This window comes from Siniperca chuatsi, linkage group LG12 (genome assembly GCF_020085105.1).
Source record: "Siniperca chuatsi isolate FFG_IHB_CAS linkage group LG12, ASM2008510v1, whole genome shotgun sequence".
Lineage (NCBI taxonomy): Eukaryota > Metazoa > Chordata > Actinopteri > Centrarchiformes > Sinipercidae > Siniperca > Siniperca chuatsi.
In genome coordinates, this window is record NC_058053.1 from 12,239,292 (window position 1) to 12,265,752 (window position 26,461).

The window sequence follows — 26,461 nt, forward strand, 5'->3', positions numbered from 1 at the left end:
GACTTAGAGAGTTAGAATCTGCTTAGGATTCGAAACAAATCTGACATCAAAGAAATATAGTAAAACAGTCCTTTCAAGCATCTGTTCAATCTTTCTGTAGAATAAAGACACTGAGGGATTAATTCACAGTGCAATTATTGTTATTTCACAGACCACTGAGATGTAACATAAAATTATCTCAGCGCTACCAATATATTTAAGAGGACAATGGCCTGTATTTCAATAATGAGCTTGGCAGCGATGTGACAATGTATAGCTCTATAAGTGCAGAAAAAACACTCACTGGTGACCTTTGTTATACGCAGGAGGATGTTCGTACCACTTACCACTATTTCCTACAATGGTTACCAACATGTGTGCTGTTTAAAATGCTTACATAACGCTTTGAAATGCTTTATTAATGTCGACAACAGTTATGAAGCTCATCATTCAAAGCTGAGCTGCTTTTGTTTGATTTATATCATAGCAAATTGCATATTTGGAGGCAAAACTAGCTATTTCAAGTGCTTGGGCTTTGGGAACTTGTGATTAGACACTATTTTTCGACATTTTATAGACTGAATGATGAATTAATTCATCAACAAATTCATTGATAATGAAGATAATCATTTGTTGCAGGCCTATTTCTTAGCAAGCCAGACAGTTACACTGAACTAGCTCCCTGGTCAGTTGGCATAGTAACCAAAAAGGCACATATAGCCTTGTTTGGAAATGCCTCCACTGTTGCATCTTTGATGAATTGGATGCCTTGCTGAAACTACTCTAACTACTGCACTGAAATACAAATATTGCAGATCAGAATAGTGTAACTGAATAGTTAATGGTCATTTGTGCAGATATTAGACATTTTATACCCAGTAAAGTCTCAAATCACTCACCACAGCATCGTTATCTACCATAATTTTGTTTTACAAGCTCGAGAAGTCTCAGTAGAAATTGCCCTTGCTTCTCTTGATTGCCTTTCTGCCTTCTCTGTTTCCAAATCTATTTCGTTCTAGCCTATTTCCTTCTTTTTGAATTTTGATCATGCCTTGATCACATATAACACTCTGTGGTGTTTGGTTTAAAAAATAAATACAAATTCCCATGTTTCATAAGCATAGATGAAATGTAAACAGCAGTCAAGAAATCACTTACAATACTAATGGCAACATAACGGCACATTCTTAACAACCTTCAATAAATAAAGCATTGACATTGGAAGATAAATAAATGCAAGAAAAAAGTTAATCGCACAATTTTCCATACCTGTGTTATCTAGTGCACATGCATTCAAGGCCATTTCAGTCCCAAATTGAGATAAGTCGGCGCTTTAATGCTAAAAGGGGAACAAAAACAAGTTTGGTCACAATTTAAACAGTTTAAATGCCTTTCACTGCTTACAGTCTTTAGTTCAACATTTATTTATCTGCATCCAGATAAGCTCTTTAAGTTCTCTGCCCCCTCCATCAGGCCTACATCTATTTCATTTTCCTTTCTTGTATCTGTAAAGTAAAACTAAACTAGAGGACACTCACAGTGAAACAGCCTCGGCCTGGGTCATTAGGCTTAAATGCAGGAGGGTGATTTGTATGGGAGCTGTTAACTTTCTCCTCACACTCTCCCTCTCTCCCTTTGAGCTACAAGTCTATTGAGATGTCTGAATGACCTATAAACCCCTCACACACCAGTCCACCCCCCCACCTCCCACCCCACCGCCACCCCCACACACACATACAAAAAACCCAAAAAGAAACCACCAAGAGAGAAAAGCATGTCCAGAGACTATTGTAGACATAAGGTCCTCATCTCTAGCCGATCGTCCTCTCACCCATTCCCTTTTCATGCATGTATTCATCCATCAATCCATCCATTTGGCAAACTATTTATAAAGTGCAACAACAAAGTATGGAGGTGAGCAAAACCTGCTTTGCTATGCTGTGATCTCAGGTGTATCTTCAGATGTTGCATGTGTACCATGAGCAGCCTCGGAGCACTTAAAGTGAAGTGCTCTGAAGAGTGTATGTCTGCGTGTGTGTGTGTGTGTGTGTGTGTGTGTGTGTGTGCACGCCCGTATGTTGGTGGCCTCAGCATTGATCCTCCTCTAAGCCTTGGTCATTGCTTGTGGCCTGAAGGTGAGGTGACAGGGGAGTAAAGAGGCTTTCATCAGATTACAGCTCATTCTCTGTCTTTCCCCGTCTCTCTTTCCAGCACCATTTATCTCACTGCTGCTTTCAACCACTTTGCTCTTTCTCTCTTGCTGAACACTAGACCTACTTTAAGCCACAGTGTCTTCAATCCCACATGGATCCATTTGTCTCGTTTCAAAATTTCCCCCATGAGCTGATGGTGGCTGTTCAGAACTGTACGACTGCACATCAAAACAAACACTCAAAATGCATGAAACAACATTCAGAGCAACTCTTTTTCATTCAGATCAATCTATCAGATTTGCCATTTCTTACAAAACCATTATGCCTCCATTTCCTACATAATTATTTTCATGCTGCTTGGTTATGCTGTTTCTGCTTTCAGCGAGCAGTAAAAGAAAAAAGAAAGCCAAAATGTTCTTTGTACTTTTCCCTCTGAAGGTATGACTGCCTTGTATGCACGTATACTAGGGGCCTACAGCTGCTGACCAACAATGTGCGAGTAATAGTGCAATCACCAGTGGTGAAAGAAGCATTCTGATCTTTTACTTAAGTAAAAGTAGCAATTCAAATACTGTTTTACAAATACATAAATGCAATCACAATCAAAAACAGAAATATCATCAGCAAAATGTACTCAAATTGTTGGATTATTATTAATTATGCATTAGTGTGTAAACAGCATGTTAATGCTGTATCTGGTCGAGATGGAGCTAATTTAAAAAACATAATACACTGTTGGGTAGTTTTATGTACTGTATCAAACTCCATTATATTTTATATGCTCATTATAGGTTTTTAAAATCACAATCTGCAAAGTAGCCAGTAACCAGAGCTCTTAAATCAGTGTATTGGAGGAGCAAAAAGGACAATATTTGCCACTAAAATGTAGGGGAGAAGAAGTATAAAGTAAGCAATAGTCAAGTAAAGTATATATATCTATGGATTGTACTTAAGTGCTGGACTTGAGCAAATATACTTGGTTCCTTTCCACCAGTGCCAAACACACAGTACGTTTTGTATGTGATAGTGTCAAACAGGACAAGAGGCTGTGGCACATAAAGGAACAAACACACAAATACACAGTTTCTCTGTATAAATCTTTAACTTCTATCTTTCACTGTTTCTATTAGCCATGCTGCTCACAGCTCTGTCTCTCTGTAGACCCGTCCTGAATTACTGCATTCAGTTGAAGATTTGTTGGCTCAATTTGCTCTGTTTATTTGTTGATATTTGCCTGTGTTGGAACACACATACATACATACAGTATATTACAAATGAAGGATGTCCAGTTACCTCACAGATTAATTGGCCAGATTTAAGTTCAATATTAGCCACAATTCTCATGAGGATGAACCAGTATTTCCTATTCCAAAAAGTCTTATTCCTGAGTCTTTGCTTGTGCAAGCAAGCACATAGTCAACACATTTAGTTCGTACATACTGTACACACAACACATACACAAAGGTCTGCATCTGCGCACACACACACACGCGTTTTTCAGATATTGTTCGCATCTACTACATAAACGTTGGCAGATGCAGCAGATGTGTCTGCTTAGATGGAGACACTTGTTCAGCTCCAAACCAACATTACAGCCAAGCACACACACGTCACATTGCCGGAGGGCTCTTACACGCTGTGAATTAGATCTGGTTGAAACTGGTGGCTCCCGACCTGACGCTGTCCTCATTACACTGACAGTGTCCTGACCGCCATACATTTAGTGTACAGAGTGCTCAAATCATTAAATGGACGTCCAGACAGCATATTGGTGAGCTGCATAACAAACAGCAATATCTCTGACCAGTAACCTGAACCAGTGTGTGTGTGTGTGTGTGTGTGTGTGTGTGTGTGGTGTGTGCATGTGAACATGCCAGCGGGAAGGACAGCACTGGCGTGTATTAATGGGATTAGGATCGACTTTACCCTTTCTCTCCCCTCTACTTTTACACTCATCCTTTCACTCCTATCTCTTTCCCCCGACCATTCTTCTTGAAGTCTATTTCCCTCATTTTATGGTAATTCTTTTTTTGTTGTTGTTTATATTCATTTCACTCCACTCTTTTCATAAGTCATAACCCTGCCTCCTGTACCTTTTCCCTCCTACCTTCTCTCTTTTCACTCCACTCTTAATATGTATTGCTCTAATAACTCCCATTTTCACTCACAGTCCTTCCTCACTCTTTCTTTGTCCGCCCTCTTTAACCTCTCATCCATCTTTCTCTCAAAAACATTGAGGCCTGTTGCAGACTAGCTCTATCAGACAGAGAAGCCCCTGTAGACGTTTTGTGCTCAGTCTTGAGTCTGAGTCTTTTGGCTTATGTTCACTGCACTTACATAACCCATCATCAAAGCAGAGTGCATAGCAACACAGGCAACCCATGAATTATATGAATGTATGAATGAATGATAGTCTTGCTGGTACCCATCCTCACCTCAACGCAGAGAGCAATTAAAGCGTCTCTATCTTAGATCTACCTTAATACTGATTAAAATATTATTATATTATATATTATATAATTTTTTACAATTACTTGAAACAATATTTGTGAGGTTATAAGCTTTCCTCTCCACACTGAAAATATCTGTTTGTTTGCTTTAACTAGACTGTTTTCTCCCAAGCACTTAAATGTAGTGGAATGATATTTTGAAGAGGTTCAGATAAGAAATGAAGGTATTGTTCTTAGCTTTTTCACACTTTTATAAGCTTTGGATAAAAGGTAAAATGCCATAAGGAGACTGAATGTTTTACTTCTGGCCAGACTAGCCGAAGTCCTAAGTCTGAGGACTGCTTGGCTCTTGGTTATGGTTACATAACTATCAGCAAAGCACCATATGGGCGCCTCATTCAAACAGTTTTTAATAGACTTTCTAAAGGTGTGGGATTGAATCCCACATTTCTATCCCCTCTCTGTCCTCTTGTCTGTTCACTAACTCCTCATTATCTTATCTAAAACACGGACCTAACCACTCATCACATGACACTGAGCTTGAAGTGTGATACTAAGAGGTGTCATTATTCAAACATTGAGGAATCAGCAGAGCACAGTGCATGAAAATAACACAACCCGACAACCCGAGTAACTACAGTGTTCATACCATTGGGCCTATTAGAGAAATTGGGTTCTGACTGGAAAATCGCTGGCTGAACCATTTGGACATCATCAGAATTGAAAGTAAATGTTAAACACTTTCATTTTGCTCAATACCTCTTGCAACAGTACCTGTTTGGGTGACCCCAAACTGCTCCAGTGAAGCAGAACTCTTGCCAGCAGTAGAAGGCTTGGTGCACACTTGAGTTGAATATAAATATGTGACTGTAAATACTGGATGTACCTGACAAACAACATGAATGCTTAGCCACGTTTTATGTGATTAAATGATGGCTATTTATTTTCCAAAACCGAGACCACAGCTTGAAAGTTCAGCCCAGGAAATGAATCACAAACTGAAGGAGAGTCTTATTAAAAGACTTAATAGCATTACAAAGTGAGAAACTCTGTAACTAGCTGCACAGTGGTTTCTTAACACGCTTGTACACTGCATCTTATTCATGCTTCTTCCCATGCTGTCTCTTCCTTTACACCCTCTATTCAAATACTGCACGGGCTTCTAATCCATCATTATATTTCAAGAGAATTATTATATTCTCCAGCTCAGGGACGTAATTTTACTTTTTCTAATAGCCTGTGCCTGGTCATTTTTCATGCTTGGAGAAGGCTCAAGTGTTCCTTATAATCTGTAATTGTAAAGGAGATCCGGAGCTCATAACAGCCAAATAACAGTATAATCATACATTTTATATTTTATGGATTTTGCGTCTCCCGCTCTTGTATTTCCCTGTTATATTTCTCACCCTTTCCTGTAATGTCAACGTAGGTATGTACAATATGTAAATATCTGCTAGTCTTTTCTTTTGTTGGTTTGTGTGTCTCCTCTTTGCATCACATGGACAGCTATGCCCACACATGCCTTCACCAGTACCAAACACATTATTAGCCACCAAAAAATAAAAAATAAAACTGCACTCTTTTTATGCTGAATGGTTTACTTTTGATCCATTTATGAATAAATGTTATCTTAAACTGCAGAAGTGGGAGAGAGAACACACAAGTTCAAGCGATGCCATTTTCAGAATAGAACTGGTATGTGGTACAAAAAGACAACATTTGTATGTTTAACAAAGGAAATAAAAGAAAGCAGCTTGCTGCCTATAATTACTTCTTCTTTGCACAGGCAAACTACTAATTATGAAGATGTTTCATGTGCTATTATTGTGCCCTGAAGAAGAGAGGAGGTGAAGAGAAAGAGAGAGAAAGAGAAATCCAGTGAGGGAAATCAAACATTTTCCCTCTTTCTCTCTCAATGTTTTGTTTTAGGATAGAAGTAGAAGATAGAAGCATAGAACTCGTTAGATTTAAATGCATATGTTTTGTTGTTTGAAACTGGTTGATTACTAGATAGACAGATAGACAAACAGACAGAGAGATAGATGTCATGACAAGTGGCTTTCCGCGAGTGCAAATCAATTTGGCTCCCAGTGTTTACACACTGTCCGACCCAATTATGCACAGGGGTATCAAATTCAGAGTTTAGTCTTTTAAATTATTAATTCCCACACACCATGAAGGATTCATCTGGCTGTCACTGATATGCGACCGTCGAGAGGTTCTCAAAGTGCTCGTGTCAGAGCACCAAATGTTCCGTTAAGCAACGCTTTGAAAACAATAGACAGAAAACAATAGCGGAGCTGAGGTAACCCTCCATGTGTCTCGTTTTCAAAGGCAATTACAGTGACGGGCATAAGGCTGTGGGCAACATGATTAGCTTCTGGGAACCATTTTAACAGTGGGAAATGTGGATGGTTCTCCGTGCAGGCTGTTGGGCGGAGATAACAGGACAAAACGTTACACTTTAATTAAACACATTTGTGGCACGCGGTAAACTCGATTCAACAAAAAACTCTGTGCTGTGCTAACACAACGTAACTAATTTGAGGTGAACAAAGAAAACTCACTCACCACAGAAATGCAACATATTAGCGTGTTTTCTCCTTTGTCATAACCGAGTCCAAAAGAGGAAAAACAGACAATAATTCAAAAAGAAGAAGGAGAAGAAGAGAATCTCCACTTGTCTGCTTGGTCAGCTTGAGAAACCCAACATCATGATCTCAGGGATCGGTCCAAAACCAGTGAGCAACTCCACAAAACCCTGAAGCGAAGACGAAACAATGCTCAACTCCTCTCTCTCTCCGCTCTCCCACTCGGCTTCAGTGTTCTCACTTACTGGCTGCCTTTCGGTGTCCAGACAGACGCGCTGTTGTCAGCCAGTACCTCATGTAATATTGAACACCGATAATGGGCCAGTGCAACGGGAAATGGAAATGATGTCTTGCGGTTTTTATTCCGTGTTTACATCATGCTGTCCTATTATCTCCCCTAAACTGACAGTATATGCTCTTCCTTTGTGGTCTCTGGCTCTCTTGCTGTGGATAACGGGTTAAACCATTCCCGCAGCACGAGAGGGGGGTGGAGCGGAGCTATTCATGTGAATACAGGGGAGGAATGGGCTCGGTGACTCGTGGCCAAATGTTGTTATTGTCGCGGATAAAGAGACTGGGAGACAGGAGGAAGAGATAAGGGAAAGGGGAGGGGGAGAAACTGGGGGGGGGTATATAGAAAATGTGAGGAGTGATTAAAAGGACAATAACAATTTTGACAAGTAGTGTGTACAAACAGCATGCATTATTTGACATTATTTATTTTAAAGAAGTTTATTGGATGCTGTTTTGGCAGGTTATGACATACTGTACAGAAAACTGTATAATCACCCCCACTGAAACGCACCCTCCACACGCTAAACCATTTTAGGTCTCACATGCAATTGGGGTTTCTGGTAAACACGCTCTCATGCTAGATTATGCAACAGAGATGTAATTACATCCAGTGTAATGGTAGGGGGAAAAACAAAACATAAGTACCGAGAGCTTTTTGTTCTGCTGCCTATTTCCTCCCTCAGCACCAATACAGTGTTAGTTCAGGACCTTGGAGAGCTCCCAGCCAGCCCAGTGTCAATAAAGAGCTGTACTTTATGAGAGAGTTTTTATCTCTATCGTAAAATATTAAGCTACATTTATTTTCAGAATACTGTATGGGTTGTTACACACCAGGAGCAGGAAGTTTAACAAATGTAACCGACTTGTTACCGACTTGACCAGGTCAATATGAATTCACTGGTAACATCACTCAGAGCAGCCTGATCTGTGTGATGCTGGCGGACTCCCCTCTATACGTCTGCAGAGCCTCAGTACTCCGCCAGACTTTTGCAGCAGTTGAGCAAAAACAGCCAGATTAAAAAAAAATAAAAGTGCAAGATTTCACTCAGAGCTCTGTAGATATTGTTTGCATGTGGATATGATGTGGGCCAATAGTGCCATCTCCTGGAGAGGAAATTAGCTCCACATGGCGATGTGAGGAACATAAAGACATTTTCTGAACCAGATAAAACCTGTTTTAGTCTATAGTGACAAGCTCAGTGTATCCTGGGAGAAAACGTGTTACAATTGATGGCTCGTTTTAATGGTTTACTGTCACATAATGTTGATTTGGGATACAGGCCTGCCCCTCCGCTGGGTTATCATTCACTTCAACTGACAGTCTGCTGTGAATTTATTGAAAGAAGCATTATTCCAAAACTTACTGCTAAATTGTATTTTGATCTATTATTATTATTATTATTATTTCCAAACCAAGGAACACTGCAGAAAAATTTTAGTGTATTCACTAGTGTTTATTCCTTCAGTCACTTGACCGCTCCTCAGTGATACTATAATTACCAGGTTTACACGCCACTTCACGTGTTACGTAACTATATGATAGGCGGAGACAGATGCTTGGGAGTCGGCCTGGCTGTTTCTTGCCACTGTTTGATATGAATTTTTGGTTAATCGTGAATGTTAGACAGGCTATTTATTCTCCATGGATTTGATACATTGATCATTTTATGACTTGACTTCATGATCATAGGGTCTGAAACCAACTTTGAGGTAAAACATTGAGATTACAAAGATCAACAAAGAGTATTTTAAAAGGTCTCAAGTGCAGAATTTCCTTCAACAACACTAAATTCTGCTCATATTGTAGCTTTACCAGTTGATTTATAGTATCTTATATTGTACCGCTTTTTGGACGCACAGCAGCATCTGCGCCTTTAAGAGCATCTCTGACAGCATCCTCCTCTGTCACGGACACGCACACAGCAGCTCAGTATCTGAGAATACAGCTTAGCTCTCTACACACACATCTTCCTAAAGATACTTCATAGCATCACATAATTACGTTTATCACCATTATTTCTCCATTGGACATTGATGAATTTGCCTCAACGGTCGCCGTAGCGGTCCATCCGATCGTTATTGCTTTAATTTCTTTCCTTCCCGCATTCAAAGACTGATCTACGCTACAAGATGGCTGAGTTGAATTTGGGGAAGGGGCTGACTGCAGGGAAAGTGGCAAGCAACGTTCAGAAAAAACTAACGAGAGCCCAAGAGAAGGTAAGAGCTGCTCACTAACGTGTCCATGAATGGGAAATGATTATTAAGGCCTACAAGCCGCGAAACAGCAGTGCAGCATCCTCCACCAAGGCGCAGTGTCGCATCACGACATCATACTATTAAGGGCAGCTGGATGCTGTGTTTGGGGATGGGGACGGGGATGTCCACTTCAAACACTTCGTTCCTGTAGCCAGTGTACGTTCATATTTGCAGTGAGATATACTGTAGGCTTACTCATAATTTAGTCCTTGACTGATGTGTTACTGGCATTTTACATCAGTATCTGGGTGTCTTAATGAGTGTTTGTCACACAAATGGTGACTACAGGGGCTCTCTCTTACATTTTGTAAGCACTATGGTGATAATTATCGAACATGCTGCAATATGTATAGGTGGTAGATATGAGGCCTAGTCTATGCGTTCATGCACCTGCGCGTTGTGCACTGAATAAATGACAGGGGGCGCTATTTGTCTATCATAATGCATCATGTACTGTAAGGCTACAGAGAGAAAACATAAGGCGAATCCCTGTAAACCTTGTGTGAATATCACTGTATTGACAACATGTGTATGAGTTTACATGGAAATAATGTATGTAATGCATACGTGCATTTCTGTATGATATACTGTCATTGTGGCTTATCTCTGTTATATATTTACTAATCATTCGATTAAACAGCATTTCTTTAATGTATGTCCCCACTGCTCTTTTTAACATTGCCTATATATGTTGTGTCATACTGATTTTGCAACCCATTCATTTTACCCATGAATGCAAAGAAATCATATTTGATCTTAAACTTCTTGTCTTTTGTCTGAACAGAATCAATTGCTAACTTTATCCTTGGTATTGGTATTGTCACTAATGTTATTATTTGTTTGACTGACTTACAGGTCCTACAGAAGCTTGGCAAAGCCGATGAGACCAAAGATGTTGCTTTTGAGGAGGGAGTGATCAACTTCAACAAACAATATGTGAGTACAGTCCAACGAATGGTTCTACATTGTATTGAAGAGTCATATGTCTAATTTTCCCGAAACTGAATACAAACTTGCGTTTGCTGAGACGGCTATATGTACTGGCTCAACAGGCTTGTAACACCTCTGTACGTATCTCCTAATACTGCCTCATGTTTTGTGCTTCACCCCAGGCTGAAGGCAGCAAACTCCAAAGGGACCTTAGGGCATACCTGGAGGCAGTCAAAGGTGACACACACACAGGCCCATACAGATTCACATTGCTGAATATGCAAATACACTCACACATACACTTGCATGTACCAAGCCATACATGTAGACACACAATCATGCTTGTACAAATACACACTTTAACCTGCAAATATCCACTGATGTTCCACTAATGTAGAATATGTGTGTTTGTCCTCAGCCATGCACGAGTCCTCCAAGAACGTGCAGTCGTGTTTGGCTGACATGTATGAGCCAGACTGGTACGGCAAGAACGAAGTGGATTCCATTGTGGAGGTCAGAAACACTTTTCATGAATGTGTTTAAAACTGTGTGTGTGTTTGGCTCCTGATTAGCTTATGCATCACAGCAGCTGTTTTTCCCAGGGCACGCACAGCTGTGTGTGATTGTGTTCCTGTCCTCTTGACAGCAAAATTATACGTTAGCATTTCTTATGAGAGAGGTTGAGTAGCTCTTTAAATTTTCCTCCGACTTCATTCAAAACAAAACAAAACTACTACAAGCTATCTGCAAGAAAATGCTGCAATCAATTAAAAGGGTTTCAGTGTATTCTTAATTTAGGTACAAGACCACAAGCCAAGACATAGCAACAGACCTACTGGAGATAACTCTGAAGTGATGGAGAAATACATCCAGGAAGCATACTATTGTCATAAAACAAGCATTGCAAGCAATTTGTCTTATTTAATCTCTGACATTGTGTGTTTGTGATGTTTATGGTACTGTTATGTTCATCCATGCTGCAGGACTGCGATGTGCTGTGGACTGACTACCACCAAAAGTTGGTCGACCACGCTCTCATCTCCATGGATACTTACCTAGGCCAGTTCCCTGATATCAAGGTAAGCCGTGTGGTCAGAGAGACCTGTAGCAACCGTGACCAAAAATTATTAGCATCTAGTGTTCATGCAGTGGCAGCCAGGCTTTCCTCCACATAATACTGTATATTGTGATCTTGTGATAATCAAACACTGCTGTATTTGTATTTCAGTTGCATAGAGTTATAAATATTTAAGACAAAAATGGCTGTTGAAAAGGTATGAAATGTAAAAACTGTAATCAAATTTGGACCTAATGTTTAAAACTGATTTGTTCACACAAGCCAATGAAAAATAAGTTGTATGCTAATTTATGTAAAACTGAGTACTTCTGCACAGGTGGAGACACTGAATAACACAAATACTTGTTCTCCTGTGTTTTTTTGGTTTTGTTCAGGCACGTATAGCTAAGAGGGACAGGAAGCTGGTCGATTACGACAGTGCCAGGCACAACTATGCCACTACTCACAAGACCAAGAAAAAGGACGGGGGCATTAAAATTACCAAGGTAAAACAAATACAAAATAGTTTTATACAAAAGCAATGGCACGCTGCTAATGATGACATTTATATAAAACAATTTGTTTGTCATTTATTTGTTGTATTAACATTTATCAAATTTAACGGCATTTAATATGAATTCTCTCTCTCTCTTGCAGCCCTCCTCTTTGTTGGAGAGGGCCACTCCAGGTTGGGCTCAGGGTATCTTGTCTGCTCACAATGTTGCCCAGAGCAGTCTGTCCAGGAACCAGGTACACGATAATCTTACCGCACTTCCTACAAGGTCTGTTGACTGTGAAACAATGATAAGGGGTGTACTGATAGCCCAGCGGTCAAAGACACATGGGATGTAACAAGGAGGTCCTCAGTTTGAACTTATATCTGCACGTCATCGCTCTCTTTTTCTGCCCCATGTTCCCTGTCACTGTCACTGTCGCCAAACTATGTTGGAGCAGAATCATAAGTGTCAGGGGATTTTACGCACACACATACAGCACATCATTTATCAACAGAACATCAAACACACACTCACAAACATTCCATGATGCATTGTGCCAACACACGTGCATGTGTGTGTGTGTGTTTGTATGTTTCAGGCTGAGGATGAGTTGGAGAGAGCCCAGAAGGTATTTGAGGAGATTAATATTGACTTGCAAGAGGAGTTACCTTCACTCTGGAACAGGTGTGTATGTATGTATGTATGTGTGTGTGGAAGCTAATGTTCTTGTTTCACTTACATCTGCACTTCATTTACCCTTGCAGGATATTAAACAAAGTTAAGCCAGTAATGCAGTCAATACTGTCTCTCTCTCTCTTCTCTGCCCTCTCTAGTCGTGTTGGGTTTTATGTCAGCACCTTCCAGAGTTTGGCTGGTTTTGAGGAGAAGTTTCACAAGGAAATTAGCCGGGTGAGACCTCCATTAATGCTTGTAGATAAAGACCAGATGAAACAAACTGACACAGTGTATCAGATAGCAGTTGATGGAAAATGTCAACAGTTGACCACATCAGCAAAAGCTGCAATTTAATCTAATAACGTAAACTTCTTGCTCCCCTTCAGTGCTGTTTTGGAACCAGATGCAAAGTCTGTTAAGGTTCATTTCTGGGTTTTCCCCCCAGTAAAACAAAAGCAGGATATGAGGTTTTAACTGACTGCAGTGGGATTATCCCATGTATTACAGCCTTAGCTTGAGTGTAAATACTATCTCTCTGAATATGAACATAATGATGCAAACAAGCTGACGCACTTGGCAGCACTTGGATATATAACAGAGCAGGAGGAACACAAAACACAATGTAATGATTATGTCATAGAATGTGCATAGATTGTGCCAGAACAGTGTAGGAAGATGATGATGATGATGATGATGATGATGATGATGATGAACTTGTGCTGTTGGTGTTAGGTATAACATCTAACACCCCATCTTTCCCCTCTGCAGTTGGATCAGGATTTGTATGATGTCTTGGAGAAATTAGAAGAAGACAGAAGCAGGTTAGTGAGCAATGATCCATCATGTAAACTCAATCACAGCGAGACTTTCTGCTGCAGAGTGCCTTCTAACAGATTAATCATTTGATTATTTAAGAAAAATATGATTGTTTGATTGTATATTCTTCATTTAACATCAAAGATTTTGATTCTGAAGAGATTCATGGAATCAAATGTCAAGATATCTTTTCAGCATATAGCATGTCTTGAAATCTATTAATATAAGCAATATAAATAAACACCAATAGCTGACAGTGATGCTATTCAGACTCAAAAGTACTGGGACATTGTGCAAAGGTTTGGCCTTTCTATTTTGTTAATATTCCATTCAGGTAAAAACCCAGTAACCTCAACCATTTTGCAATTCTAAAAAATGCCCCAGTCTACCTGAAAACAGCTGTTTGTGTGAAATCCTGGGAATCGTTTTAGAGTGCTGAGCCTCATCAATCAGTCGCTGTGGTTGGTCATCTTAGCCAGCAAAGAAAATACTTGCTTTGTTGTATGTCTATGGCTCCTTCTAGACTTGGGCAAAAATAAATCTTTTCAGAAACGCAAATATTTGAACCTCTTGAGAGCACATAATTCATCGTGCTTGATGAATGTAGTGTGCTACATCAGAAGTTAAAACAGCAATAAATTAAGTGGAGAGGTTATTTTCAACAAACTCATTTATTTTCCCTATTAGTGAGTTTGCTGTAAGCCAATAGGTTTTTAATTTGAATTTTTAAGGCCCACACATGTACTTCCAAAAGCCATCACAAAAGCAGCATATTTTACTGCCAGCACAGCATGCCATAGAGAAGTGGTCCACTCAGTGGTCCATTTATTCTCTCTTAGAAGGCACACAGAAAGCTCCACAAATAGGTACAATATGCTTATTTGCTGTCTTACAGATTGAATAAGTTGCTGTGGCATCTGAAGTACTCTTGGAGGATAAATGCTAGAGAGATGCACAAAAGACTTTTGTGATCCTAAAATCTCCATCTAATTATTTTACTGACTTGAAGGTTGATCTCTCTGTTCCTGCTATATCTGGAAAATATGAAACTCATGGATTAAAACACTACTCATCAAAAACATTTTAAGCTACAGGAATAAACAAACAAAATGGCATGCATTAACCTGGAGCCACCCCTGAACCCCCCATTACAGAAAGACAGGTAACAGCGGCGCCTCATCGTCAGGAACAAATAGGAGGTAACCGGCAGCAACTGTGGTAACCATGGTGACAAAACTCTTGTCTGTCTGTCCAACTTACCTGTCTGTCCAGCCGTCTGTCTGTCAGTCAGTCTGCAGGCTTGGGGAGAACTAGTGCTTGGTTGTGCAAGTGAATGCACAGACACACTGATCGGAGAGTTGTGTGCCCAGAGCTGCAGGTATATAAGGATTGAGCAAACTTGGATGTTTAACTCTGCACCAAGCAACACTGTTACGTAACAATATAACATAAATCACAAGTTACGTAGTATCTCATCTCCCACTAACTGAGAATTGTTGAAGAACACTAAGTGGACACCTAGAATATGCCACTTTTCACCTTGATTTAGGTGGTGTAGTGCTGCATATTCCCAAACAAAGTTACAAATACAGTATATTAAACTGGGGCCACATTTGTCCACTTTCAGTCTTAGTAATGTAGTGCTTGAGTTTTCAAAGAGTTACCTCTTACTGCCATTTGAAGCCACAAATGTACAAAACTGCCTAGTCCAGCAATAAGTTGCAGGTTTTCCAACCCTTAAAATATCTACAGATCTGGGGCTGTGTTTGAATGCCTCTATCACTGTTCACTTGTGAGGATGTTCTGAAGGCACAGACAAAGCCTGCTTGCATGGGATGGAGGGAAGGGAGGCTCACTTTTTTTTGCATGACAGCTCTTGCTACGACAACTTCCTCTTGGACTCTTGTAGAGCATGCCTTTCTAACTTCTCAAGTTGTATTAGCTTTTAGCTGCTCTTTTTAACCTTTGCTAGACCTTTCTCTCACGTTGTTGGCCATCCTGGTTACTTGCTCTGTAATCAGTCTATATTCTCTTTTTTTGCCCTCCATCTCTCTCTGTCTCTCATTCACTCAGTGGAAAAGAAACATCTAACCACAGTCTTAGGCCAGGAGGACCACCGCCAATCCCCAAATCTCCATCCAAGGTAAACACATGCACACCCACGCACACACTGAGGCTGTCATTGTGTTCAGAGGCATCGGAGTGGTGTCACTAAATTATGTCTCCACATAGGTGTGGCTAATTATGATGGCTGCATTTCATATAGGAGCCATAGTTAATGTCACTGTTGAATGAGTTACACCCGTGCTTATCCTGCAATAGCAAGTCAAAACGTCTGCTGAGAAAAATACGTTTATTTTGTGATATGAGTTTGAGTTATACAATTTTTATCCGTAATCATTCTCATCTAATTCTGTCATCTATTAACATGACAGTAAATTTGAATTTTATTTTCATTTGGCTTGTGGCACAACTTCATCACCATATTTCTTTCTCTGTCCTAGCTGAGGCCAGCAGTGCCTCCTCCACCCAAGGTGACCCCATCTAAGGAGTTGAAAACAGAGAACATCATCAACCTGTTTGAAGCTGCAGCTGCTCCTGATATCAGCGTCACCTCCCCTACAGAGGTTAGTGAGCAGCTGCTGTCGCCGAACAGCCATAGCCCTTTAACTTTTCTCTCTCCTGTAGGTCAGAGCCTTTAAATATTCCTTTTTTCTGTCCTGCCCTCCACCTACTTCTCATATTCTATTCTATTCTATTCTATTCTATTCTATTCTGCTTTGCTTTCTCTTCTCTTCTGTCCTTTTCCTTGCCCCCTCTAATGCGCCCAGTTAGCCAATGAGCCCTCCTATTCCTGTTGTTATCAGTTTGACAGTCCCGCAGTGAGCATCCTGTTGGACATGGACCTGGACCCTTTCAGTGCAGCAACCAAAGCCTCCACGGTCACACAGGTGGATGATTCATGGCATGAACATATAAATCGCAGAGACCCTCCACTGCAAGAAATGCCAAGCTTCACAAGAGATTTTATATTTTATTCAGAAAGGTTTTAAGTTCATTTCATGATATTTAAGTCCAAGAGAACTTTGCCATCAGTTTATGATGCTGGACATTTCCAGTTGAAACAAGCTTGAAATGAAATCACTTGGTAAGCTCGGCATAGTTTGAGGTGTTACCTGCACTGCTTCTTTCCAATTTACCAAAAGAGAGTTAGATGATGGCATGATGATCTTTAGAAACCTGCTTTTAATGACCAAGTCTTCCTGCTTCAGCACTATCCACAGATCACTCATGGCATGAACTGTAGACTAAAGCTCTGCTCTTACTTCTTTTTCTTCAGAACTGTGCAGCATAATGTAGTTGTCGATACAGGAATGACACTTTATCTTGTTGAGTGACCTAAAAGTTGCTGTGAGATAAAATAAGTACACCACATGTTATTTCACTCATTCAAAATATATTCAGCTGCTGTTTGATCCAGGTCTGCTACTCAGCCTCAGTGCAGCATTCCAATACCTAACAGATGAATGGCATGTAGCCTACTGTATACCTTGACCCAGTGAGAAGGTACCAGAGCCAGGTAAACTGGCCTTATCCTGACAGAAAATCTGGGGAAAAGATGACATCGTTTAGATCTGTTGTGGTTGCGATTTTTTACTCTGTAATGAAATTAATCATTGGAGTTACCAGACAATCTGCAGCATGACAACACAAACATAAAACATACACCACAGTTTTATCATTCAAAAAGTAGCTGTTATGCTTCAAGTTTCCTTAGAGGTGGTCTGTGAAACTAGTGATATTTAAATCCAGAAACTCTACATTTAGTGTGATTTCAAAACTCCATAATGAAGTTTAGGTGACAGACTGGCTATAAATTTTTACATGTATTCATTATCAAAGTATTGTAATTGAGCATTACAATGCTGTCAGTAGTGGTGTCCATTGTTACAGTAATATAATTGTTTACAGGCTCAGAGTCTATAACAGAAATTCTTAAAATGCTGCAATGTACACAATTCCTGTGTCTTTTCATCAAACAGAATTCATGTTCGTTGTGTGATATGTTTTATATAAAATATCCAGACAAAGTTAAGATAAAGACCAAATAAATATTGGATTAGTAGGAAACACAACTCCAAATGAATGCTAATGATTCCTGTTATATGATTCCACAGAGTACATAGAGTGCAATTAGTACTCACTTTAAAATGCTGATAATTCAATACAGTCCTGTCACAAATTTGTCTCATGCTATCTGGAGCTCTGGGATGACTTCTTTAGTAGAGGTGGACTGAAAACTTTAAAGATCAAATTAATTAATCCCAAAATAATTTTTTCTTAGTTTTAATATATCTGCCAACTCTTCTCACTTGCCTCATTGTAAGGATTTTGAACATACTGTAAAGGTAAATCTTTTCTTTACATCATTTATGTCAAGATACTCTGATGCAAGTAAAATTTTACATTGTTAGGGGGGATGTGTTGTGGATTCTGAATGAAAATGAATAAAAATTAGCTTTTGAGACTGCAAAATTAAATTAGTCATTAAAATAAACATGTGTGTTTTGCAGCGCACCTTTCTCCTACATTCCACTCGCTCTGTGGGTGACTGACATGTACAATAAAGATATTGTCTTTAGACTTACATCACTTAGCGCTTCAGACTTCACCAAGTATTGCCTGTACTCTTGTTCTGCTGGAGATCTACTACTATGGGCTTGTAGGTTTAGAGCATGGGACCTGGACTGGAAATGTCTTATTGAATGCAATGGGGCCTAAGCAAGAGCTTTGTGAAGAGTTTTGTCTTGTCTTCTCACTCTGTTGCTTCCTCTGTTTTCCACAGCCTGCAAACTGGGACTCATGGGTAAGTATATCATAATACACTTTTTTTTTTAAATGTGCAAAAATATATAGTTATCATTATGATCATCATCTTCATCAGCACATTCTTATTTGTGTTCATATTAACCATCAGTTCATTTGTCATTGTTTACATTTACTACTTATGTAGTCATTATACAAGCCCCACTCTCATGCTTCACGAACATGCAGGACATGCTGGTTAGGGACTTCTATAATGGCCATCTCTGTGTATAAACAAGCTTTTCCATAACTGGATCTCTTTCATTTGTTTGTCCCAAATCTGTTTGTGCATTGTCTTTGTGTCCGCAGTGCTTGATGTGATAACACTAAACACTGAAGAGATTGTTGAACAGCACAAATAGAACTTGGGAATGAGCGTGGGTCAATTCAGTTTCAAATTGACATTTTACACTGTTATATATAGTGAATCAATCTAAATGGTGTCTGATGTGCAACCCTTTCTTAAGAGCCGTCTCTTTCTCCGTCTTTCTACAGTATATGTGCGGGATGCACAGTATATTGATGATATACAGCATACTGTAGATTCAGAACCTATAAAGGATTGATTGTAAGACACCACTGACATCCATAAAAGATGACAAATGTACACACTCTTGTAGCATAAATTTAATCGTGCAGTAAATGTAAATTAAAAGTCCTTTCCGTGTGAAATGATTTGTAACTGAATTAACCTCCTTTCTTTCTGTTTCCCCACGTATCCCTGTATGTTCACATTTTGCACTCCAAGAGCATGTAGCCTTTACATGTTAGCTACATGCTCCATGTGACACACAGGGAACAGTTTTGTTCTGAAAGTTGGGTGAAGTTGCTCATGTTTTCGGTAGATTGTGTCATAGAAATGAGACAAGAGATAAGAGCTAGTGGGCAACTTCACAAAGCCTTGCTTGCAACTTGGCATTCTGACCATTAACTAACTTTTTTGTTCATCCCTATCACTGTAAGAGAGATGTGTCTCAGCAATCATTCTGTTCTGCTGTAATAGAGCTTGAGGCAAAGCAGTGATAGCTCATAAAGGAACGACACTTCTACTCTTACAAAGCTTCCTTCCTCTTTCTCCATCTGAACATAGCCGTGGGAGTATAAACCATGCTTGCAAACTACACACAGAAGATCCAACATCTATTTTCTGATGGGAAAAGGCTGCAGTCTTTGCGTTTTTGCCTTCTGCTGCCACCCTTCTTTATCTTCATCTGTCTTTTAATTTAAACTGAACCTTTTCTGTAAAGGTTTATCCTTCTACATCAATCTTCTTGGGTCTTATGATGATGATTATGATGATGATGGTGATGATGATGATGATGATTTGCTGACATCTGCTGCTGAAGTCCTCACAACGATGTCCTTGGCATCTTTCATGGCCCAGTTTCTGCTCATACATTGCAAAACTGCTCCATTTCCCCTTAAATATGACAATTAAGTTGAATCTAAACAATGCTTGATGCCAACTCATCAAACCCTCATCCATGTTCAAGTCCCTTAAAAGGCCATTCTCATGGTTTTGAAAGTTTTAGCCCTTTTACTAATCAGGCAGTTTTCACAATACTGCCTACCATTTTCAAATGGCTGTAAAACTGAACTTAGGCACAGTGGTGCTTTCAGTGAAATTCCAACTAACGCCATGCTAACATGCTCACATTGCCAATGCTAACATTCTGCTGATTTGTAGGTATAATGTTCACTCTTAGTCACTGACTTAGTTTAGCGTGTTAGCATGTTAACATTTGCTAATTAGCACTAAAGACAAACTAGAGTTGAGGCTGATGGGAATGTAATTTTGCAGGTATTCGGTCATAAACCAAAGTAAAATTTTGACCTGATGATGGCACTAGAGGAAAAGTCAGATGATCACCAAAGTTATTACAAGTCAATTCCCGCTGACAGGGACATGAATGTCTGTACCAAATTTTCTGACAATCAATCTAATAGTTGTCGAGACATTTCACTCTCAGGCAAAACTGTAAACCTTCAGGCGGCACTAGAGGGAAAGTTAGGGCATCAGCAAAATCATCTGGAATCATTTTAATTAATGGGCTAAAGCATACAAAATCACTTGTATGGTCCTTTAATGTTTTTGAATACCTTACCTGCCATTCTGATAATACAACACTTTAGTGTCCCTTTAATATCCCTATCAATTTCCCAATCCCTTGTCTATCAAAAATATTTTACTTTGTTCCTCAGCTCACAGTTTTGTTTATACACAGGCCATACACAACCCCCAAATGCCCTGCAAAAATAATCCATTCTCCTGGTAATTCTCAAACCTTTTGTCCCATAGAAACCAGAAACCTGAACCATTGAATCTGTCCTTAAATATCCCTTATACTTGCCTTTCTGTCCCTTAAATTTTCTTCAACCATTTGATTTATGAACCCCTTAAAATCCCCATAAGGTAAAATATCTCTTATGACCTCTGACTCCTTGAAACCTGACCCTTGCCCCTCAGCATGAGGACAGTGGTGCCCAGGAAGAGGACACCCAGCAGCACTATGACCCTGTGGCTGCCGCTACAGATGCCTGGGGGGATGACGGTTCGCAGCCTATCCGCTATGACCCCATAGCAGCTGCCACAGAGGGCTGGGGGGATGACGGAACCAAACCAGTTCGCCATGACCCTTTGGCTGTGGCTCAGGAGGGAGGGGGGGATGATGAGAGCCAGCAGGTTCATTACGATCCTGTGGCTGAAGCCCAGGAGGGCTGGGGCGATGATGGGGGCCAGCCGGTCACAGAGGTGCCCGCCACAGAGAATGAAACACCTGCAGCTGAGGCTCCAGCTGATGCCGTTGAGGAAGAAGCCACACCAGCTGCCGCTACGTTGGATAATGAAGAGGGTCAGGTAACCAAGGAGAGAAAAAATGGAGAGATGCATCTGGACGAAAATTGTGGATGCATCGATTTTTGAGAAGGAGGTTTGAGGTACTGGAAAGAAACAGATGATAGAGAGATACATTTTGAGTGAAAGGTGGAAAGAAGGAGAAATCTTGAGATGGAAAGATTTAGGATGCATCTGGACCAGCAGCATGGATGCATCAACTGTGACACAGAGGGCAAGTTGGAAATTAATTGCTGAGGGAAAGAGAACAGTATAGACATCTGCTCCCATACACACAATTAATCCCAGTGACTGCTAACCACAAGTCCATGTACATAGTATGCTGTGCAAAAGCTTTACCTATATGGCAACTGTGCACCAGTATCCAAGCTTACTGTCTATTCAACATACTTTTTTTGTATTAGCCATAACTTTGCTGTTTAGGCTGTGCGGCTCTGTCTTTTTGTCTGTCTTTGTCTTGTCTGTTCTTCTTTCTTTCATTCTTTCCCCCTCCTTATTTCAATCTTTCATCTGTCTCATTCTCTAACCTCTCTCTGTTATTCCTCTATGTCTATCTGCTCTCAGGGCGAGTCTGCAGCTGCTGCTGCAGCAACAACAGCGGAAGAACCAGCGACAGAGGAGGTGAGTGCAAGAGGAACTACTTTAGATGTCACAGATATTAATGTAATTATTTAATATTGTTTCCAAAACAATTAGCAGTGACACAGTCAAACCAAATACTGGATCGAGTTCTAATGCCTTCAAAAAATATATAGTACACATTGGTATTTTAAGAGCTTACACTACCCCTACATGTTTCATGATTATGTTTTAGGTGACTAGATATGGCATCTTATTAAGATTCTGTAATAGCCACACATGCCTTTTCTCATTTACCCCCAAAAAATCCATCTTATCAGGTACAAAAAAACTTATTTTCTCAAAATGCTGAAAAGATTGTTACATTTAATTTGAAACATACAAATTAAGCTGTTTCCAGTATAACTGGACTCAATTATGTCAATTATGTTAGTTTTTCAGTCTGCACTACATGTCAGTAAATTAAGTCTTGTTTTTCCTAGACACCTGCAGTATCGGCAGAATCAACAGAAGTAGCATCAGAGCCTGCAGATATGCCACCTGGCTTTTTGTTCAAGGTAAAACAGGATACAGAATTACAAAAAATCTCAATAGTGCTAAGCAGCATCTACTCTAACCCAAATATATCTTGTACATGTGGAGATAACTCATGATAGTATTTATGTGATATAGGTCCAGGTGATGCATGATTATGCTGCCAATGACACAGACGAACTGGAGATGAAGGCTGGTGATGTGGTGCTAGTAGTCGTCTTTGACAATCCTGACGAACAGGTATACACACACACACATTTATGTACTGTGGTGTCACAGTGACAATGAGGTGAATATGTCTTTATTTGTCTGTGTGTTTAGGATGATGGCTGGCTGATGGGAATGAAGCAGGTCGACTGGCAGCAGAACAAAGAAAATGCCACTAAAGGAGTATTCCCTGAAAATTTCACCCAGAGGCTGTGAAAGAGGAGGACAGGACGTCATTCCAGCTTCCTTCTTTTTGTCTCTCTTCCTTTTGCCTCAATCCTTCCTTCCTCCTTCCTTGCCCTGAGATCTTTACTAGGACTTTGGCCATAGAAGCAGAGCTGTCACAGCCCAGGTGGAAATCATGTACTTCTAAGGTCTGCTACACTGTGCTAAAAGTGGATCTTGGCATTTCTGTGGATTTCTGCCAACATTTACAAATTACAGATGTAGCCATTTCACAGGTCCTACTCTTTGCTGTCTTGCTGCACTATTGCTGCTACTCCATACCGGAGGAATTGATTAGAGAATCCTGATCATACAGGATAGATGCAGGGATGGGTGCCTCTGCAATGGCTACCACTGCAATTGCATTATAATGTTTTATTCTTAGTCATATCTCATTATAAACTCTCCAAGGCGTATTCCACCACCATAACAGAGAAAATGTCTATTGAGATGTGCTTTTGTTCATCTGATACTGAAGGGTTGAAAACAATGCCAAGTGTAGCAGAGTATCCGTTACATACATAGAAGCCCTCAAATCTGTTTAATACTAACACTAACTTAGTAACATGCTGAAAAATTACTCCTACAAGGTGCAGAAGTCTAACCAGCTAAACAGCACATAAACAGAGGAATTTAAATAAACAAAACAAAACTTGCAATCTCATCAACATCTGGGCTAGAATTTAGTCACTCATTAATGTTGCTGAGGCAGCTCTTCGTCTTCTCAAGCCAGAAGTGGGTTTTTGAAACAAAGCTCTATTTTTGGCAGTAGTCCATTTTAGCCACATGTGTAGCCATCGAGTGTCATTTTCTGCTTTGGCATGCAGATTTGTTTCCTCACGTGTGCCCATTTGGTTATTTTTGGTGGCTGGCTGCAATTCTGACCATGTATAAGTGGAGGTGGAGCATAGCAGGGGGTGTGTCAGTAAAAATTAAGCACTGCAGTTTTGGCACCAGTATTTGTATTTGCTATTTACTGATCTACAATCACTCTAATTAGTCCTGGGGTTCTGCTGCTGACACTGCCTGTTGGACACATCCAGCCCATCTTTTAGTCCTACTTTAATTATTTACTTGTGAAACATGGGCCCTTGGTTGTTGTATTAGTTTAGGTTCAATGGTGGTATAAGTAGTATGAATCTGTTGTTAAAATCCAAATAAATGCATATGCAGTTAACTTTACCTGCATATGCAGTTCAATATAAAATGTTTTAAAAATCCAGACAGAAATACTGTTTTCAGACTCCTATAGAGTAGAAAAACACGACTGTTTTCATTTTTGACTGTCATGTTTTTTATTCCTTGTTGTTTAAAGTTGTGTGAAGCTGTGTGGAGTGGGCATGTAAAAAATCTTTTCAAGGTTTTTTTTTTTCACAAGGGATTCCAAATATGCATTAGCAAGGCTCGCTAAAAAGCTAGCCACCAAACTACAACAATGAGACGCTGCTACTGGTAGTATAATAGTTAGGCAGATATGGTTACACCCTAATGTTAATCAAATATATAATAACTGAGCCAGCCTCATTCATTTTTTTTAAAAATGTGCTGAAAACAATTCCTTCCGTTTGCATAGAGACCACTTAACTCAAATGCAAATGATTCCGAATATGCACCAGAGCAACTTCTTTTATTTTTGTATGCTGCCAAGCAATGATTACATATAGCCTAATGTAACTACTATATGTCAACATAATTGCCAACTTAGGATGTTACGGAGTGTTTTGTACTTCTGTCAGGTTTACTGCTCTCAACATAGCCGCTTACTGTAGGTAGTGAAAACTATCTCACATTCAGTCATTCATTCAGTCACTGAGTCAAAAGAGATTCACATTTCTCATGATGTTATTAAGTGTGAGAGAAAATGGTTGTGTGTGTGCGATTGTATGTGTGTGTGTTTACGGGTTGTCTGGAAACATACATTCTTTATCTATAGGCTATTGTTATTGGACAACTTCACCACCACCTACCAGGGGATGACGTCGTCCATTTTACAGGAGTTTTTTTCTGACTGGACAAAGACTACTCAAATGTATTTGGGTCATTTTCCGCTGGATGGTATTATGGTTCCAGGTGTTATTGTGCATTTGTTGTGTATAAGTGTAATTTTGCCAAGCTGTGATGACAGATACATATTCTATAAGGACATTCATATTTGTATGTGAGTTACTGTGAGCATGCTGACTTCCCATGTGTTGTTGTGTGAACACCCTTAATTTAAGACCATGATACTTGGGTGACTTCTGAGGCAGTTGAAACAGGCAATTTGTTTTAATTTTTATTATTTATTTATCTTAGTAAGGGGGATGTTGGACAGTTACATACTGTGTGTTTTTCCACCATTCTCCCTCTCAAATCAGTCCTGATTATAATTGCTGGTTGTCCGTCAGCCTTGCCTCAAAGTGTTGCCGGGGTATCATGGTCCAAACAGAATTAAACATGATTACATGGAGACAGGGCAAATAGAGAAAGATTTCAAACCACCAGACTCAGGTGGACAAATTTTTTGTAATGGTTTTCAGTATTTTAACCACTTGAGATGTGCATGATTTTTTCACATGTATTTAAAAAGCTTCACGTGTGAGAACAACACACACGGTAAACAAATCACTTTCATATTTTTATTTTCAGATACATGTAACTTGGTGAGTGTTTCACCTGGGTCTGGTTCTCTATCTGTCTTTATGGATCAGTCTCCTGCGATGAGCTATGGGATACGACAAAAAGGTTTTTCCTGTACCTAACTGACCAATAATAATAAAGATTACTCAGAATCTGCTTTTGTTTGTTGATCTTTTGCAGTTACTGTGCATATAGTCTGCTTTTATGTTAGGGGAAGGAATTAGGTGGGGTTACTATTCCCTTTGTTAACAACACCTAGAAAGACAACAAAAACAGCAGCTTTCTTTCTGATTATGTTTGATCATTCATCATGTGAACAAACTGATAACTCAAAGGCATGTCAGTCAGTCCTGGTTTTAATTTTTCCAGATATAAAAATAAGCGATATAAAAAACAAAAAGCGTCTCGCTCTATGTGCTGAATTCTGTTAATCTGTGGATTTCGCTCTCTTGATGTCTTCTCTGCAAATAGTAAAGCATCCAGCAGGGTGTGCTGTGTTCAAGGACTAACTCCCCATCCTGGAAAAAAGAAAAAAACATTCAGGCATCATGAGGAGGAAAGAGGAGCGTTGCTGTGTGCTGCTGTCCGTGGTACTGAAACCAACCAGCAGCCCACCCTGTAACCACAGCTATTCATGCTGCATTCACATCGTACCAGCTGTTGTGATGTATCACCAGTTATAGTGATCACTAGCTTATGACTGTTTATGTATCAACACGTAACAGATGATTATCAGCACACGTTCGAAACCCACTTGCTAGCCCTCATTAGTGTCTCTGAATCAAAAAAGCCAGGCCCTTTCTATCAGAACAAGCATGATGTAAATTAAAAGAGACTTTATTACACAGAGTAAAAGTGATGTATGGAATAAGATTTTTT

The 26,461-nt window shown here is 39.8% G+C and overlaps 2 protein-coding genes across 8 annotated transcripts in view; one reads left to right on the forward strand and one right to left on the reverse strand.

Annotated features, from left to right (window-relative positions):
* Positions 1 to 7,636, reverse strand: part of tmem198a (transmembrane protein 198a) — a 35,054-nt gene extending 27,418 nt beyond the window's left edge. Inside the window, exons 1-2 of one of the 3 annotated variants that reach the window (XM_044216982.1) lie at positions 7,154 to 7,636; positions 1,249 to 1,318 (exon numbers count right to left, since the gene is read on the reverse strand). The gene's annotated coding sequence lies outside the window, so the exon portion shown is untranslated. The remainder of the gene's footprint in view (positions 1 to 1,248; positions 1,319 to 7,153) is intronic. The other 2 variants (XM_044216985.1, XM_044216983.1) reach the window with 2 other exon arrangements.
* Positions 7,637 to 9,331: 1,695 nt separating this feature from the next.
* Positions 9,332 to 25,734, forward strand: LOC122885653 (myc box-dependent-interacting protein 1). Of its 5 annotated transcripts, XM_044217036.1 has the most exons (20): positions 9,332 to 9,684; positions 10,579 to 10,659; positions 10,836 to 10,890; positions 11,072 to 11,166; positions 11,637 to 11,732; positions 12,106 to 12,216; positions 12,368 to 12,460; positions 12,806 to 12,891; positions 13,041 to 13,116; positions 13,651 to 13,703; positions 14,853 to 14,897; positions 15,772 to 15,841; positions 16,203 to 16,325; positions 16,566 to 16,649; positions 18,545 to 18,565; positions 21,032 to 21,421; positions 21,983 to 22,039; positions 22,480 to 22,554; positions 22,670 to 22,771; positions 22,853 to 25,734. In XM_044217036.1, exons 1-20 carry the CDS (start codon positions 9,598 to 9,600, stop codon positions 22,952 to 22,954), a joined length of 1,902 nt encoding a protein of 633 aa, XP_044072971.1. In that variant the 5' UTR covers positions 9,332 to 9,597; the 3' UTR covers positions 22,955 to 25,734. The 5 variants fall into 5 exon arrangements, with proteins under 5 accessions (XP_044072971.1, XP_044072972.1, XP_044072973.1 ...); XM_044217037.1 differs by lacking the exon at positions 14,853 to 14,897; XM_044217038.1 differs by lacking the exon at positions 16,566 to 16,649 and having other exon boundaries at positions 9,335 to 9,684.
* The last annotated feature ends 727 nt before the right edge of the window (positions 25,735 to 26,461 follow it).